The 19,307-nt window shown below is 38.0% G+C and overlaps 1 protein-coding gene across 3 annotated transcripts in view; it reads right to left on the bottom strand.

The window, feature by feature from the left end:
* The window catches only part of PEX5L (peroxisomal biogenesis factor 5-like), a 47,543-nt gene that overhangs the window by 13,079 nt on the left and 15,157 nt on the right, over positions 1–19,307 (bottom strand). For 2 of the 3 annotated variants that reach the window (XM_009582398.1, XM_009582397.1), the window contains exons 3-7: positions 11,318–11,429; positions 9,250–9,459; positions 7,989–8,115; positions 6,721–6,817; positions 496–591 (exon numbers count right to left, since the gene is read on the bottom strand). In XM_009582398.1, the coding sequence (XP_009580693.1) occupies positions 496–591; positions 6,721–6,817; positions 7,989–8,115; positions 9,250–9,459; positions 11,318–11,429 (642 nt within the window). The remainder of the gene's footprint in view (positions 1–495; positions 592–6,720; positions 6,818–7,988; positions 8,116–9,249; positions 9,460–11,317; positions 11,430–19,307) is intronic. The other variant, XM_009582399.1, reaches the window with a different exon arrangement.

The following is a 19,307-nucleotide window of genomic DNA, read 5'->3' as shown; positions in this document are numbered from 1 at the left end:
TACTCCTGTGTTTAACATTCTGCCACTAATTATAAAAATGCATTGGTGCATGGTTACTGCTATATGTGCAGTTACCCATTACAACAGGTAATCATTCTGTTTATCAATGATTCTGAATTCCAGTTTCACTGTGGAGTATTGGTTTATGTCTGAGCTTAAATAACTGATTGCACACATTCAGTTGCTGCGGAAAAATATGCTTTACTGTTATACTTTCAGTTTGGAAGTACTTACATTTATGGGGAATTTTTCTTGACCCATTTGCTATAGCAATAATACAAAATGGAGCTTGAAAAGTTGGTTCCATCTAATCTTCATTTATAGCTAAGTTGTTTGGGTTTTTTTTAAGAGAGAAACCGCTATTTTAAATGAGAAACGTATCTTTTCTCTGCTTTAAATAATCCAGTTCCAACTTTCTCCTATACTTGTGCTGCAAGATGAATAAGAAATCTGTAGAACATTAGCTGAACATGAAAACAGTAAATGAAGTAATACCTCAACAGCTGCCTTTGCTCTTTCAAATTCCTCCTCCAAGGAGTGATTTCTGGAGAGAAGAGGCGCTCCCCAACGCTGCTCCTTAGTTGATCGTGCCTAAAAAATAAAAGAATAAATCAGAAAGGGATTATATACTCTCTGCCACATTTCTGAGTTATTTCCTTAATTGCCTAGAGCCCCAAATGGCCTTTTTCTTGGGCAAAACTGGTTGTGTCCTTGCATGAATTCCTCTGAATTCTCTTGCACCGTAGCAGAGATCATTCCTCATGGGAAGCGGAATAATTTATCTTTTCCAGGCTTTTCTTTTCACTCAAGATGCATGAAAGATAAAGAGACATCCAAGAAATGACAATGCAAGAGTTGGGCTACAAAGGGCAGAGTTGACTATTTTGTACCTTAATTGTTCCTACTCCTGTATTATGACTGTGGCAACGCATTCCACTCACTATGCTTCAGGAAGAAAGCATTTAATATTCCCTGTACATTTTGTGTTTTTCTTTCAGGTTCTGCTTTGGGATCACATTGGAGAGCCAGGTTTGCTATGGATTTCACTGGAAGGACAAATCCATTTTTACAATCAGCAGCTCTCTTTTCTATGCCTTACTATCAGTCGATCCCATCGGAAGTACATAAAAAGTTTCTCCCTATTCTTTTATTAAAAACATTTTTTTTTTTTTTTGGACAAAAGACACGGTACAAAACCAAACAGCATTCAATGATGGTACAAAAAAGCACAAAGTGGCCTAATCTTGCTAAACAGAGTTCTGACTGCTAATCCCATCCCTCGTGTTTGTCAGAGGTTAAACTCATTAGCCATTTGCCTGACCATGGTCCCAATTGCATTAATTTACATGATTATATTTCTGATGACTGTACTTGTAATATTAAATTTCTGTGAGCCACATTGCTAAACGACTACTTTTGCTCACTTCAGACTCATTGGGCTGTATCTGCAAGTGTTGGAATGTGCACGGCTGGGATGAAACACCCAATATATTCCTGGGTGTTCATATAAGTAATGTGCAATGCATGGTCAAACACGAACGTCTGTGTGTGTACACACATGGTTTTTTACCTAGAAAGATGACATTTGTTTGTCAATCTAGCCCTAAAGTTTCTGTTTTGTTTCTGGTCTCTCAGGTAAGATTGATGAGTGAAATGTATATTGAGTTGATGATACACATATGGTTAGAAAAAAAGGATACAGCACAATTTCTGTGAGAAGCGCGGAGGGGGGTCACTCTGTGCATTCTTCTGTGTTGGCTTCTGGACTTTGCTGCGAGTGTCAGGCAGCGCAGAGCATGAGGGAAGGTCTACACTGAGGATCTATTGTTTCTGTTTTAACATCTACTACCTCTGGTCCATGTTGTTTGGAAAATATTTTTTCCTTTGGGGAGGCCAGGAAGAGATTTCAGGTTGTCATTGAAAACATTCCAAAAACCAATCCTATCCACAAAACAGTTATTGTACATATTAATAGAATTTAGGGCAGAAGAGATAATTGGTTCAAATCATCCGCTTGTCTATATATCACATGACAGTATTTGTCACTCAACATCCACAGGATGAAACTGACATTCCACAGAGAATAAATTGAGGTTGTCTGGAATATACGTCTTTGAGGAAGGTGCTTGGATTTAATTTAAAGTTATCAAGAGACCTTAATCTTATCACTTTGTTTGCAAATTTGTCTAATTGCCCTCCTTGTTTCTCTTATTAATTTTAATTTCAGTTTCCAACTATCACTTCTTATTCTTTTTCCAGTAGTTTAAAGCACTTTTTGGTACCCCTTATTTTCTCTGTGGAAAGATACTGATGACTTTAATCAGGTTTTAATTGTCTTTTAAATTATATAAAGAGATTGAGATCTTAAATTATCTCATTATGAGGCATTTTATTCAGTTATCAACCTTTTTTGTGTCTCTTTTACTCTCCCTCTTTATTTTTTTATAGCTTTGTTTGTTTTATAGCCATACAGACAACCAAAGTGAACCCTATATTCCAGTACTTGTCTTGCTGTTTCTCCATACAGAAATCAGGTGATCTCCTATCTCCCACTAATTATGTTTGCATCTACGTGCTCTTCTTGCCACAGTACTACACAGGGAGCACTCATGATGACATCCTCGTACACTCTGAGCCATAGATTCTTTTCAAATTGCCTTCCAGCAGAGTGTTGTAAGTAGAGCCTGCATTCTTGTTCTGAAATGTATGATTTTTCAAGCGACTGTATTGAAATATGTATTTATACAGATGTCTTGTTCACCAGCTCATTTTTAGGACTCATTTATTTTTTTTTCATTCCACTGTTGCATCATATGCAAATTTTATCAGGAATGGCTTGCATATTTATTTTCAGATCAATAATATTGAAGGTATTCATACTGAATTCATATTGAACCATATTGAAGATGGTTTCTTTTTGGAATCATAGAAGAACCCCCATGTGATTACAATTCCTGGTAGATAACTACTGAGAACTTATGTTAGCCAGTTTTAATCTGTTTAACAGCTGCTTTATTCATATTGTATGGTGCTAATTTTGAAATCAGAATATGGTATGTTAATTCAAACATCTTGCAGAATATCACACAGCAACATTTATCAACCTGACCTGTAATCTGATCAAAGAATTAAATTTGGTTTTCTTGACACAAAACTCTGTTGATAGACATTAATTATGTTCCTAGCCTTTTCGTTATTTACGAGTTGGCTCTTGCAAACTGTTTGATTACTTCCGCTTTTTAATTTTTTGTTTCCAGTGACTGCAATTTCCTTAGGTCAAGGACAATACTGTAAATCACGATGTTCAGACTGAGTAGTACTGCAGAATGGGAGAGTGAGCTTGTTGGGGCAGTAGAGAGGCGAGGGGGAAGAGACAAGAGGCACAGAAGTCTCCTCCTCTGCCACATGTCAGAGTATACACATTGCCCCTGCATAATCCCCACAGAAATAAACCTTCTCCTCCATTAAAGGCACACCTGCCCTCAACCAGAGGGAAAAAAGAAGTAATTAACAAAACCCACATACGCTGCATTTACATATAGGCAATGCAGAGTCATATTCTGAGTTGTGATACCCAGAAATGAAAGACCCCACATATAAGAAACATGCTGCCTTTCGCTAGTGCAGGAGGAGAGGGGAGGGGAATGGAGTGCCAGCACTGGAGAACTTCACATCTCCAGCTGGTGATGGGGTGGGACTCTGCAGCTGTCTCCCTTAAGGGCAGCGCAAGGTGGGGCATGGGTCAGGGTGGAATGGGTATGTCTGAGGCATGGACACTCTGCATACACTGTGGTTTGATATGCTCACCACTCTACAATGGAGGTGCTGTAGCTGATCACTGGCTGCTGTCTTCAGGGACAAAATCTTCCATTCCAATGCATTTGCACACACTTTCCTGCGCTTGTAGTCTGCTTATGTGCTGTTGGACCTTAACTGTTGGTGAGAGGCTTAAATTATAGTCTTAACTTTTGAGCAGGTCTTCAAATAATGAGCTAAATCTGTCCCTTGTAACTTTCATTTCATTAGAGAAACTGGCACGTCCAAGGAGAGCTAGGGCCATTAGTCTTACTGTAGCTATTTGGGAGTAGTGGGGAATAAATTTTGCATTCTAAATGTTGTTGCCCCAAACTGCAGATTTCTAAGGTTTACAGGCTTTGCGCTATATCTTTGTCCAAGAATGCTGACATATTAGAATTAGGTACAGTTTTTTAGCATGTCAGGGTTTTTGTGTATGCATTCTGAGTGAGCAGTAAAATATCTAAAATGTCCAGGGAGACCCAAGTTTGAAACTGCATTTAGAGAGTTAAAATATGAGCAGACTTTATGCATATACAATTGAACATATTATCTCCCCCTGCAGTTTGTAATTATAAGAGAAAAAATAAACCTTCAAAAACCCCCAAACACTGTAGGGTATCTCAGTACTAATAAAAGTGTAACAAGGAACTTTTCAGCATGGCAGATAAAAGAAAGAACAAAGATAGTTTGGGCCAATGCAGTTTAAGAGTTAATAATAGGTAACGTATGATGTGAGTAGAATACTGAGAAACAAGACAGCCACATCAAATGACAGCCACCATGCTATTGCCCATTCCAGCCTTCAAACACATTTCTTAATTCAAAGCTTGCCTTTGTGATTTTGTATTGGCATAACCGCTGGTAAACACAGGATTTTGTTAAGAAGATTGCATAATTTTAATGAAAATATGACCTAGTTACTTAGTATTTCACTTTGAGGAACTAAATCTAACATGTCAAAGATGAGTGATGAAGGTGATTGAGAAATTGCTGATGGAAAACTGCAGCAAGTTTGACAAGATGAAATCTTTAGGGTATGGCAGAATCCGTTGCATATGCAAAGGTTGCCCTTAAATGAGACAGGCAAGATCTATAGAGGACAAAGTATGGAAAACATAAGCTTTGATAAAAGCTGTAACGTGATTTCTTTTACAAGCAGATTAAGAACTCAGTCAAGACAGATGAGCCTGTTTGTTAGGACCTGACAACTTTGACAGTCCAAGTATAAGCAGGATGAAGCAGGCAGTGAATGAAAATACTAAATTTCTAAGTAAACTACCTAGAATAAGAATGCAATCTCACTTCAGGTCATTTCTCTACACTGCTAATTACCAGTTTAACAACATTTCATGACTTCAGTGGATCACAAGTTTGAAAAAAAGCAGCTTATGATAAAACAAAGCAAACCATGAAATATACCAGAACAACAGATAAGAATTTTATACTCTGCTTCTTTTTCAAGTTGGCTGATTCAACTTCACATTTTTTAATTTTGAAATACCAGTCATTTTACAAAATAGTGTGGAGCTTCAACTGACTGAGCTGATACTGAATTAAAAACGTGGAATTTTGCTTTTACAGAAAGCCACAGCACTTAAATTCTGTGACTGTCTACTCGATTTACACATATCTCGGTTAAGCACAAACTTCCTGGCATCTAGATCTATTAGGCTGAGAAACAGTCTCCTAAAAAGGGGTTAGAGGTACTTGAAGATAAGCTGGACAAAGCATGTGAAAACACGCTGTCCATCTCAAGTGGATGATATTATGCAATAGATCTTTTCCATTACTAAGAAGTGTAAACCTATTGCACAGAAAGGAAAGATATCATGCATTACAACTAGTGTTAGGCTTTCCAAAGGGAAAAAAAAAATCCTGTTTGTAATGTAGAGATGGCAGGGAAGTAAAGGAGATTTTCCTAACCAAAACACAGGGATGGATCTTGATAACGGGGTTCTATTTCTATTTTCTGCAAAAACTGGTGCATAATCTCGGGAAAGGCATTTGGCATTTTAGTGTCTCATTTTTCCATTTTCAAATGAGTCTATTATTTCCCATTAATTTCCAGATTTTCCATCTGACAGAAAGGTTTTGAAGTCCAGGCCTAAAAATAGCTGTGGAAGAGGAGAAAATTATTTTCAACTAAAAGTTAATCTACCAAACAACTCTCTCTCCTCCCTGCCAGTGGCATTGGCTGGATTTCAGATTTAACTGAAATCTTTCAGTTAAAAAATAAGAAGCAGGAAAAAGGTATATAAGCAACTTCATCTATGTGAATGCATATATAAATGTATATTTGCACATATATATGCATACATACATATCTAAAACCATAAAACTCTAAGTAATCATTTCCACATGGTCCTGTCCAACATACAATACGACAGTGGAATTGGGCAAATTTACAAACCTTCATCCCAGACCCCTCCGTATTAAAGTTCCTTTGCCAGCAGGAAAAAGTCTTTTGACCAGACTGCTTTCCCACCTGTGGAGATAAACTGCTAATGAACGTTGGTCTAATGATTCCTTCCTGTATTCCTTAGCCATTTCCCAATTCTAGAATGACCAGAGAGACCTTGAGAATAGACATATTACAGGGAGAGGGAACCATTAGAAGTTTGAATTTCAGAACTGGAGGAAGGGAAAAATGATGCTGCTCTAAATTGTAGTTTGAAGTCTTTCTCTCTGTACAGGAAGGTCACAGTTCACTGCACTATTAAACTCTGCATGTTTGAGATGCTAACATAGTTAAGTTATTTTCATAACATATTAATTTGGGAGCTATGTGAAGATTTGGCTGTATGAATCTTTTCTTATCCTGAAAATAGCCCTTAAATAGTTCTTCCAGAATGTGAACGGTTAGCCAGTGGGACAATTCCTACTTGACTTTTTATTGTTACTAAATCTACCAAATCCTCTTACCTGTGTTCCAGGTGCAAGTTCTAATTCTGATGTTGAATCAGAGTCCAAGGTACTCTTGACGTTAGTCAGCTCGGACTGTGATCTGTTTTCTGTGGACCTAGAAATAATGCATTTACACACTCATCACTGCACACTAAGACATGCTGCCTTATGTCTTTCAGGTTCATAAACACATACTGATTAATTAGGTTATTTCTTTTAACTTAATTGTTTAACTTGCAGTTATCAAAAGTGCCTGGACCCTTCTCAGTGTTCTCAGTGTTCACTCTTACGCTTTTCAGTCGCATGCAGACAATAGTTAATACAACAGAACAGAGTCAGGCCTCATTCACCAGTAGAGCCCTGGGTGTATATTGGCATGAAACTAGTATAGTGGAATGCAGAGCTTGCCTCTACCACTATGCTTCTATTTCATAGCCAGGCAAAATGAGGTTAGGCAATGACACAAGACTGTACCTGCAGTCAGTGTCTAAGAATCAACCACCACATTACAAGAATTCACCTTGGCATATGTGCATTTTTGTGCCACAATACGCTAATATTCTTTCTTCCTAGAAAATGAAACCCTGTAGACCAAAATCAAGTTAACTGAGCAAAACTTGTGTAAAGCTCTAAGTTAATGAAACACCCAGATAAAGGGCAGGTTAAGATACAGGATAAGCATCATTTGGTCAGAAAATTGCTTATAGTGTATGAAAATTCTAATTATGGTCATGTGTAATGTAGTGAATGAGTGTTGCTTACACATCAAGAAGGCAGCAGAATTAATCTACATGAACTGTTCCCAAAGGCAAAGTCCAATTCTTCCCTTATTTACATCCCCTGCAATTTTAGTAGAACTGCATGAAAGAGGTAATACTTGGCTTGGATATTTTATATTGCCTCTTCCAGTTATACACAGAAATTCTTGGTAGCAAAAACAAAATACACTGGATATCCAGTGACTATCAAATCAGTGCCACGTATCACTTTGAACTCGTTTTACTCACATGTTTGTAGTTGGTTTTGGATCACTGCGTGCCTCTGTAGAATTCTCACCACCATTTTTTTAGTGATTGCACCTGCTACTTTTCACAACATTAAAAATTGCTGGCAAAATGTCATTTTACAGTGTACTGGCTTATGATATATTGCCCCAAATGTCTGCTTGAACACATTTAATGTAATCATAACAGATTTAATAATATGACTTGTCATCAAGCAAGCATTTCTGTGAATTAAGAAAGCTGGACTGGAAATATTTTTGTAAGGAAAGCAAAAAGTTGTACCATAAAAGCTCTTTTGATGGAGCTCTAGATGATGATGATGTTCGCTCTGTAGAAGGGTGGACCTTGCTGCTTCTGTCCCCATGAAAATTGACATCATCCCATTTCTCTATCTGTGTCTGAATATCAACTGAAAAATAAGAAAATATGAATCTTTTAAAGAAACTACTGCAGAAAATTTTATCTCCTCTGTTAAATGTAAGTTATAGAGAAAATGGTGCCACCAAAGACTGTATTTTAGTTAAGATCCAATATACAGAAATGTTGTGCACCGTTCTAGCGGATATGCTATGAAAATATTTAGTAATTCACAATATTTTTCTAAATCTATTAGCATTCACGGTCAGAATGTCAGTGGAACTCAACTTAAAATCAGTGATTTATATGTAATTTAGATCTGTTGATAAAATTATACTAACTATTTGATAGTTTTTGATATTTTTAATTTCCCAATTGTAGTCAAATTGTAAAATTAAAACTTTTTTACTGTCTACCATTTAAAAATGACTGTAGACAACTGATATTATTCACTCATATGTTGGACTTGCTTTGCAAAAATAAGATGTTCAGCTCCTGTTTCAAGATAAAGTTCTCTAAAAGAATTTCTCTGCTGATGAATGGAAAATTTGCTACCTTGGTATAAATTACATTTACCTTGCAAATTTCTCAGTTGTGGTGCAAGTAATTTAGTTTGGACGGAACTAAATTAAATTCACCTTTTCCAAAGGTCATCTATAGATCATGCTTGGCAGGATATTGAGTTGTTTTGGGGATTTTTGTTCAATCTGTATAAATATAGCTATTTTGTCATGAATAGATCTTTTTTTCCTCTTGTATGCATAGATAAAGCAGTATTTACAAATATAATGTGTATTTCTGACATCTGCAGTTCTGAAAAGGACATCCAGTATGGGCTGCCTCTGATTTGTGTCCTTTACCAATTACAGAGGTACCAATGATACCTCTGTAGATTTTTCTACGATTTTACTCTCCCTGACTAAACTCTTTTTGAAAGAATCCTTTAAAAACTTTATTTGCACATTTAGTGACAACTTAATAAGTATAAAGGCAAAGGCAAAATGTGTTTACAGTGTTTCAATTTTAGTGTTTCAAGTAGTTTATAATGTGGAACAAAGGTTACACTCCCTGCTAAAATGTGGTGCAACAAAAATCCTGGCGTTGCTTTGTTATTTTGTGATAGTAGCAAGGAGAAGCTTGTGCTAAGCAAGGCTATGTAGCACTGATATAATAGCTACACTCTTACCTAAATCTAGTGAAGACTTGTCTGAAATTCTGACAGTCTGGACTTTCTGCTCAGTATCCACACTGATAAGGTCAGACTTGTCAGTCTTCTTTCTGTGGGTTGAAGCTTTTAAGCCTTCACTTCTTGATGGATTCTCTGATTTCTTTGCTTTGTTTTGGGTTTGTAAGACAGGTTCACTAAGATCCAAAAGATCCAGACCTGCTGATAATACTTAGAGACAAAATGTTAGCATTCAATGTTGTTTTAATTCAAAGAGCTCCCTTTTAAAAATGTGTTTTAACTGGAAAAAAATTACTAATGTATTTGCATTTGACTAGAGTAGATGTATATTTTCTGGCTAAAGATGATGACTAGCATATTCAAATATGACTAGGGATTTCAGGTGCTTAACTGGATGCAGTTTTAAAAAGCTTGATTTGCACAAAAGACTTTTCCTCTGAAAATCTTAAAGACATTTTAGGTCTTAAGGCTGTGGCCTTACTGCACAGATTTTCTTACGTTGTGAGGGTTCCCTGTTCAATCGAGCTTTTAGATAAGGTTTGGTTTAATCTTACAATTTATCAAGTACTTGTAACAGCTGCTTAGGGCACTACTGTTGAGTCACATGCCATTACAGAAAAAGCTGAAGAGTAGACAGCTTCTTGGGTGGACTTCTTGGGTCATAAAGGAATAAAGGTATGTGTAGTAATGGTTTCTACTGTTGTTGCTGTTTGTCTTTTGGGGGATAAATATTGAATATAATTATAAATTCTACTGCTATTTCTATTAAGGACTATATCAGTATAAAAGGCATGTTCAGTCTGAGTTCTTCATTTAAAAGTTGCTTAAAGAGTAACATTTAAAATTATTTAGCACATAAAAGAGAGAAAACCTCCCTCTTTATCATCACTTTATAGGGTAGGTGTTTTTGACAGATCAACTTGTATTGTCTTTTGTAGTGCTTTATCTGCGTTCTTGTTAAATCACTGAATTTCATCAATATTCATAGAATTTTTTATTTTGTTATTAAATAAATCTAATTAATCCCCCCAAATCTGATAGATATTCAAGGCAGATATAGGACCTACAGATACTTACTTTTTTACAACAAACACCACTCTTAAACAATGTAAAATATTTCTATTCATCCATGTAATATCTTTAGCTATATACAAAAGGAAAAAATATTATTTACAATTGTTATTTAATTCAGTGTTCCAGTTTTTGTTATTAGAACTTGCATATTGCTTTAGACACATATTAATTAGATGTGAAGATAATCACCCAGCTGTCAATTAGTCATTTTAATAATTTGCATGTATCTAGATTTTAATTAAATAGCTTCTAACAAGTCAAGTCATTTTATGAGATAGCAATAGATCATAATAGTGCTATGCTGATTTTATTGTATCTCAGTTGATCTGCTCAACCACTTTGATCACCTTTGCACAAATACTGAATAGGAGGAGGCCAATTTCTAAAAACACTTCCAAAGGACCATATACTTCAAATATAACTCAATATAATTCAAAAGGCTTTCAGGATTCACTCTTACTTTTTATTATCTGCTCTACTATCTCACTACAACACAAAGGAGCTAAGAAATGTGTTAGACGCTTTCACTAATAAAGTGCCTGAATTCAGCCTGGATAAACTGTTTTGATATTTCTTCCCTTTTCTCTGACATCCCATCCAAGTTTTTATTAAAGAAAATCTTTCTAGAGTAAGGAATAAATTTGGTTAAAACCAGACTAAATGTGGCTTACCTATAGGTTAAAATTTTGCAGAAACAAAGATTGAGAATTGGTCAAACTGATTTGTACTTCCTGTTGAACTTAAACAAGGTCCCTTTAATTCATCCCCAGAGATCTGCTAGAATATATGTGATTTGGATTACATCAGATTTGCCCTCAAATGTCATGAACAGAGTTTTTTCTACTAATAGATCAGGCAATTACGATTTAATACCAGCTTGTAATTTTGTGCAAATAGTAACAAATCAAGAAGTCACTTGACAAAAATGTTCCATAATTAAGATAAAACTAAAATTATTTCTCTCTAGTGAGAGATAGTGAAGAATTTTGTTTACCTGCAGTATTTGATGTTACAGGCCTTGCAACAGCTTCTGGTTTAGTTTCACAGAGAAAGTCATCAATGGAGGGGCTCAGAAGGGGTCTGCTTTCTTGTTGCTCATTCACCAGCTAGCAACAAAAAAAACCCAGGGTCACAGAGTGTTGTTGGGATGCAGAATTTAAAGAAATAGAACATATTCTCACAATATCATGTGCTTTATTTGTGATTGTGAGAGTAAGAGATTGCAATTAGAAGATGTACAAATAGCTCTGGGCTTAAAATAAAAAAATTCAGTCACTCTTTTGGGGCAAAATTATATTGCAATTTTACAAACTGCACAAAAATAAAGCAGCAAGGGGATTTTTTCCATAGCAATTATTGCATACTATTGCTTATAGGGCTGAAGTATACAAGGCCTGATGTATCTCCCTTCAAATCAATGGGTGAAGCTGGCCTTCTCTATCACCAGGAGATTAAGCAGGGCTTTTTTAGTATTTGGAAGTGGTCAGGTTTTTTCACCAGTAACATGCCTCCCCACAGAACTTGCACAATACTATTTAATCTAGCGGATGTGCATTATTAGCCCATTAAACAATAACCTGCTGAGACAGAAAACACTCCTCTGCAATACAAAGACATATGAACGACAGTGGATGGAGCCTGGTGAATGTATGAATTTCCTGCATGAGTTTTGACTATGTGAAGACTCATAATACAGTTTTTATTTATGAGCAGTTTTCCCTTTTTATTGTAATTGCATGAATGCATTGGTGTTCTGCTACCTAAAAGAAATATCTATATTACAGGGTATTTCATGTCTTAGGGATTAAAAAGACAAAACAGTGAAACAGTCTCATAAATCTCTTCTCTGCAATCTACCTCTGATTGGAGGATCAAGACCTAAGCTGAGCTGGATGGATGTCTGATGGTGTGGCCTGCATTTACTTTATCTTTAATAATGTGAAAACATGTTTCCTCTCTGTCTGTTACTTTCATCTGGAGCTATTTCAGCTTTACTTTTATCCTCTCTGCTCTCCTCCTCTCTGTTCTGTTCTTCACTCTTTTTCCATTGTTGAATTTTCAAAATTTTCTCTCAGATATATTTGAACTTTTAAATTTAGGATGCTAACATGGATTAAAACTGGCAAAAAAGGTATTTACTCATCCTCATTTGATATTTGTTAATTATTGGCATTTAGCTACTCCAGTAGCAGGATGGCCTCTAAAGTTATTACAGCAAAACAGTTTAGATTCTCTGTTGTTTGGTACTTGATTTTTGTATTACAAAGTTGCAAGAAAATGCCAGAGGTATTGAAATAAAAAGTCCATTATTTTGATGGGTCAAACATTTAAGCTGGTACCTAACGCTGACTGACTGTATAATATGTGCACTTATTCATTTGCGCAGGACGTTACAGTTTTGCACTGAAATACCAATTTACATGAGTAACATGGAAGGCAGATGAGTGATTGCCCGCCCAACTGTGTGTAGCAGAACGTGCAAATGCAGGCACTTAACTTAGAAATCTGGCAATGATATTGTCCCAAACTCTAATTCTGCATATGCTAAACCCAGACAGCAGATGCACCATACAGGTGACTTAATCATGTGGGTTTTTAACTCTCCAAATTGATTACCCAGGTTGCTGTCTCATTGAATGCACAGAAGTTACTTGTTTAATTTGGTAAATCTCAACACTTGATTGGAAATTGCGTTTATGCCAGCTGCACACCTTTGATTTCCATTAAAGGTGGCTCTACAGTACCCACATTATCTCCAGGTGTATACTTTTACCTAGTACTGATATTTAAGACTTAAGAGGACCTTATTTTTCTGTTTATGATTAGGTGACAGTCCTTACTCATTTCTATCGGTGAAAAAATGAAGGTGGACACCTAGTTAATTCTTGTCCAAATTACCTTTAATATTTTAAAAGTTTCTTTATGATCAAATCCAGATATCAGCAAAAATTGCTTGAATACATTTTTCTTTTTGCCTTTACACATCCCATTCTAGGAACTATCATCGGTAACAGCTGCTGCACTTTTCAACAAGTTGCATATTCGGATGAATATCCAGCAGAAAGATTGTCAAAGCTGCGGGATCAGCTGGATCTTCAATGATCTATTTTGTAATATTCTAACAGCATAAAGAAAAGTCCTACACCATTTGGAGGGGGACAGGAGGGAAGAAAGAAGAGGTTCTATAGGAATCACTGTAAATGTAAAACCTTCATTGGAAATATTCTGTTTCTGTATTTATAAAAGTGTATCAATAGAGTACATTATCACATAAGATTTGGATGCTTATCAAGTTTCCCATTACATTCCATGGAAATTTTCTTTAATAGGAAAGAATGGGAGAAGGAGGGAATTAATAAGGATTATGAGAACCAAGACAACCAAGATCACTCACTGGGGACGGTGAAGAATAGAAAATCTGAAGACCAACTGGAAAGGCAATTTATTGCCCAAACCTGTTGTGGGGTAAGAGGATAAACTCCAGGAAGAGCAGTAGTAATGCTGAAAATCAGAATAGTGGCGGGGAAGGAGACTAGAATCAACAAAGATCTGAATTTCTCCAGGGTTCAAGTGAAGTATGAAGTAGCAGATGTCTGGCAAATATTTTTTCTTTCCAAAGCTGGTTATCTCATCCCTAGAAATTTCTTTATTATGTTGTTCATAAAAGGAAGACTTGCTCAGCAACAGGCCTTCATTAGTTTGATACCAGCAGTGTATTGTTCAAAGTCCCCTAATAAAATTCTACCATCAAACTGAAAGAAGATTGGTGGTAATATCCACTTCATCAATTTTGCCAGCAAACACCAAGATTTAATTTTTACTAAGTTGTGTCTTCTTTCTGCTGCATTTGCAGCATTTTTATTTAACTAGAAAACAAATAGCTTCATCTTCTCTGACTCTCTTACTTTGTGAACATAGTAAGATTCATCAGAGATGGGCCACCCAAATGATCAGAGGAATAAAGAACACATTTACAGGGAGACTAAAAGAGTTTGACTTGCTTAGGCTAACAAAATGAAGATTGAGTAGGAATATAATTATTCTTCATGTATACACAAAGGGAGAGTGGTTAGATGACATTGGAGGAGGAAAGTTATTTCAGCTATAGAGAAAGGCTGGCACGACAACAAAGAGATCTAAACTGGCCGTGAATAGATCTGGTCTGGGAATTAAAAGAATCTTTCTAGCTATCATAGCAGTGAAGCATACAGAAAGTATTTTTTTAGGGTAGGGGGACAAAAAGCCCAACTATTTAAAATGGCTTTTGACAAGCTTTCTACATGGCTGTTTATGATGTGATTGCTTTTTAGAAGTGGACTGTGGCCCAGAGGATCCCTCCCAGTCCTGTGTCCTATGCTCCCATGACTAAGGACTGGAAGCTGTAGGAGTGTCTTATTAAAAGGATTGTTCCTGTGAAAAATAATGTGCTTTCAACTGAAATATCTGGGTCAAAACAGATAGCAAATACATGATCAAGTCTATGAATTCTCAATAAATACAAACTACATATGTAGAACAATAGAACATATTAGAAAAATATGTTTTTGTCGTGAAGTAGGCACGTCATGATGAATCAAACCTTAACAGGTTAAAGAGTGCCATGAGCTGATATTTTTGCTGTAGGTAAGCGGGCAGGGGGGTAGGTTTCTGACATTACTGTGTATGCAATGCCACTGGGTAAGCCCTTGGTCTCACGCTTTGAATTTCATTTTGCTGCCTCATATATTGTACCAAATTTATCCCTAGTTTAACCCTGATCAAGTTATTAGAGTTCTATCAGGCATGAATTTGGAGTAGTGCTATAAAGCATTCATGAGATGAAAACTATTATCTATATTAAAGTAATAACTTATGGTTCTCAAGCACCTTTCAGGGTGAATATCACAGAATGCTTTAAAACATTCATGAATCAAGCCTGGCACCACCGCAGAGCTGAGAAGTATTATCTCTACACTGCAGACAGGAGAAGCAAAGTGAAATTAAGAAAGCCGCCCAACGCCACCCAGGGCTGGAGGAAGCGGTGCTGGGAGCCGGTGCCAGGCGGCTGGCACTGCACCGCCGCACAGTGTTCAGGCGTGCAATATTTGTGCGCGTGCCAAGCTGTATAGACTCAGCCTGTGAAACTGCTGATTTCCGAATACTAATTTAGCCAGTGAGTGCCATAACTTCTCATAATGTCTCTAAGAACTTAATTTTTCTTTATAAAATCTATGTTAATCAAAGAAAAAAACCCCACACTCCTTTAACTGAAGGATATGTAAAATCTGTGGAAAATGATACTCCTTATTACTAATACATGTGAAGAGACTCATCCATAGTATTAAATACTCCTAAATTAAAATGAATTTTCTGTGACTGACTTCTGCTGTAGAACAGCACCACAGAAAAAGGTGCTTTTTTTCACCCCAGTACTGCTATTGGACTTTTTTGTTCCAAAAAGTGTATCTGTGGGGGTTTTTTGGTGCTTTGGGAGAGATACTGGGAGAGTTAAAAGCATTATCTGATGGCTGACATCAGCCCCACTGCTTAAGTATACTCAAAGCAAGGATTATTTAGCAGAGATCTGAGACAAGGCACAGAGGCCAAGTCAGGCAGTGCTGGAGGCCATGTCTGCCATATTTCCCCTCAGCGCAGGCTAGGCAGTCCTGCAGCTCAGGGCACTGAGGCGAATCACCTGGTCTCCATTTTCTGTGCCCTGTCACCCACCCCATTCACAGCTGTCTGCATTTATTCAGCTGATGAAGTTTATTACTTGCAGCTGCCTTTGCTGACGCATTTTCCTTTTCCCAAAGCTCTGGTTTGGCTAGTGGTCTCCTAGAGCTGCTGTGAGATGAGGAGCAGGTGCCAGCAGCTCCTGGGGATTCCCTTTCTGGGTGATCCTTAGGCCTGAAGGGTAAGTGGGAGCCTAATGAAAGGTGCTGGTTTGGGGTCAAAAATACCCAACCCTAGGTGGGCATGGAGGTGCTGGGACAGGAGGGAGGACATTGCTGTGGAAGAGGTGCAGTGCTGGCCACCTGAAAGTGAGCAGTGGCTATGAGAGGCTTTTCTTTCCTCTAGCTAATATCCAGCCTGGTCTTAGCTTCCCTCAGTCACCCACCCAGCATCTCTTCCTCTGCCCTGCAGTCACCCCTAAATCCTCCCAGGCCTTATTTTCTCCCCTTGACCCTGCAGGAGTGCCCTGCCTGGTAAAACACCTTCCTGAAGCCTTAGCCCCAGGGCCTCTCCTCAGGCCTGGCGCTGCCCTAGAGAGCCTGCATGGGGCACAGAGAGTGCCCAGTGGCCACCATGGTGGCAGTTCTGCTGTCCTGTAAAAACTTGTTTTCTGCTCATCTTCAGGGCCTTTGGCTTACGGTTTTAATATAGACACCTTTTGCGATGCTGGTGTCAGTGGTGGTGTGTTTTACTGTGCCAGAGACAATGTGAGATTACGTATGTATACAGCAACTGCTATGGGTTTGGTTTTGCTTTGCTCCCAGTCTACATCTTATGTTGTATGCAGAGAGTTATGAAATACCTAGAGAGTAGCCTGATTTAAAAAAAAAAAAAAAAAAAAAAAGGGGGGGGGGGGGGGGGCAACGGGGGGAGTGGGCGGCCAACAGGACTGTTGTGAAAAGTTTCCACAGAGCAGCTTAGTTTGGCCTTAAGGCAGATGGAGCTGGAACATACCTGGTGCTCAGGGGAACAGCTGAGAGGACCAACTTCTTACCTAGCATCACATTTACAGTTGATAATGTTCACCTGCACAACCTGCCCTGCTCATGGCTGCTTTGTCTGCTTTCTCTTCCTAGAGCACTGGGCTTGCACTGTGGGACTGCTGGAGCACACCGAGGCTGTCAGTAAGGTATGGTCCTGACATTCCGTTTTATACACTCTCTTACTACATTCCTGATCTTGATCTGTTTGCAGTGCACAATGCATGCTGTTTTGTTTCTTTTTTTTAATGTTAGTAGGGCATAACATAATGCTAGTCTTTAAGATAAATTATTTGGACTCTAAATTGGGGGGTTCCAGTCAGGCATAGGCAGCTAATTAGCACCTATGTTTTGAGCACATAGTGAACTAGTTCTCTTAAATTAAGTGCCTAAATTCCCTCCATGTTCAATGGGGAGAGATAAATGCCTAGAAAAGCAACTCCAGAGAGAGATCCTGCCTGCCTAATTTAGGCTGTCCCTCAGGAGGCTCTCAAAGGCACTTAGCTTTCCCACTGGCTATATATGGAACTTATTTGAGAAGGACTGGTTCAAGAGGCACCTAAAATTTAGATGTAATTTGCTACCCAAGTTAGTTGGATTGGATTCTACCCATTTTGTCATCTGAGGCTGATTGAATTACTCAAGGCACTAATTTAGGAAGACCCAAACTACTAATGGGTAATCCCCTGTACAGTTCAGCAGCAAAGCTGCTCCTGGGCACTTACGCCTTTTGCTGTACTGTCCACTCAGTGTGTTGGTGAGAGTGTGGTTGGGCTGCTGACTGCATCAGTGAAATGATCTGACCTAGAAAGCTCAGGGTGGGGTAATGAACATGTGGTAGTGAGCATGGGAGAAAGCAGGAACCTTTTAACTCAGATTTGCTGTTGGGGAAATTGTATTTTTGAACTGTACTCTGAGAAGCTTGTCTGCTGCTTGGGTGAGACTGGACAAATACGTGAACAAGTTAGATTAATTTGACTAGTTTGTGTTATGCTGTTCTTTTAACTTAACCAGAGGCATCTACTAAAGCATGAACTTCAATCACTAATTAATTTGTATGATACACAGCAATGGTTTCTTGATAGATAGGTTCTCTGCACTTATCTGGCATATTGTGATCTTTGGTGGCATTCACTAGGGTAAGAGGAAACAAGTGAATTCATTTCCACTAACTAGCTATTTCTAAAACCTGATAAACGGGAACCACAACTAGAAATTGAGGTTATTGTTCTCTAGAGTGTAACTGGAAGTACTGGCCTGACAGTTGTGTGTGCGGATCATTATCTTGGCAGACACGAACTGGAAGACCTCTTTTTCTGCTCACTGAGGGAGGTTTGGAAAGGGAACTCCTGACAAAATCACTGGTCTTGTGCTAAAAGCTCAGAATATGTGAGTTATGTTTTTCTTCACCCACCTTTCTAGTGTGTCTGTAAGTATTTCACAATCAAAATTACCACCTCACACACTTTATTTACTATTGTATAGTAAGTGTGATTATTACTTGACTTTTTGCATCATCTTGTGCCAGGGTCATACTAATTTTTTCTCTGTCACTCTAGTGTGTATTTATGTCCCAACAAAACTGACGTGCCAGCCAAATATTTGGCTTTCACAAGAACAGAGAATCAATTCACAGGGCATGCGGTATAACTGACTTCCACCTAACGTGAAGTGCAGGAAGCTCTAAGGATGAGACAAACTCATTTCACCCTCTTGCAAAGAGCAGTTTGGTGTTGCTGCCTCTCTAGAGACTAGTCTTGCTCAGCAGGTGATAACCGCTACTCTGTTGTTAAGGAGTAGGAAGCGTGTGGAGTGGCCTGTGAATCAGAGGTGACAATATCTTACCTGAAATCACACAAGCCAAGTGACCCGGGGGCTTAATGCAAACAACTGATAGAGGGCTTGTGTGAAGTCAGAGAAGCTGTGGGAGGATTACTGTAGACACTGTATTGGATATTTAAATTCACATGCCAGCTGTGTTGTTTAAAACCTATGCTTGATGTCTAAATCGGTAAATGATAACATGCTTATGCTGTGTCTTCGTAAACAGTTGCATTGCTTGGTGATAACTCTTGCTGTGATCACTGTGTCACAGTAGCATCCTATCTGTATTTGTAAGTGCTGACCCATATTATGGTGTATTGCTGCAAGAATAGAAGGTAGAACTAAATATCTCACAGTTCACCATCTCCTTCCCTCTGTTCCTCTTGGTCTGGCTAAAGGAAACTAAATATGGGAATTGGAGTTGTATCTGGCTCCTGCATTTTGGCCTCACTCCAGCAAAGCACTTAA

Source organism: Fulmarus glacialis, unplaced genomic scaffold, assembly GCF_000690835.1.
Source record: "Fulmarus glacialis isolate BGI_N327 unplaced genomic scaffold, ASM69083v1 scaffold12867, whole genome shotgun sequence".
Lineage (NCBI taxonomy): Eukaryota > Metazoa > Chordata > Aves > Procellariiformes > Procellariidae > Fulmarus > Fulmarus glacialis.
Note: the sequence above shows the minus strand (reverse complement) of the source record. Positions and strands in the feature narration are given on the sequence as shown.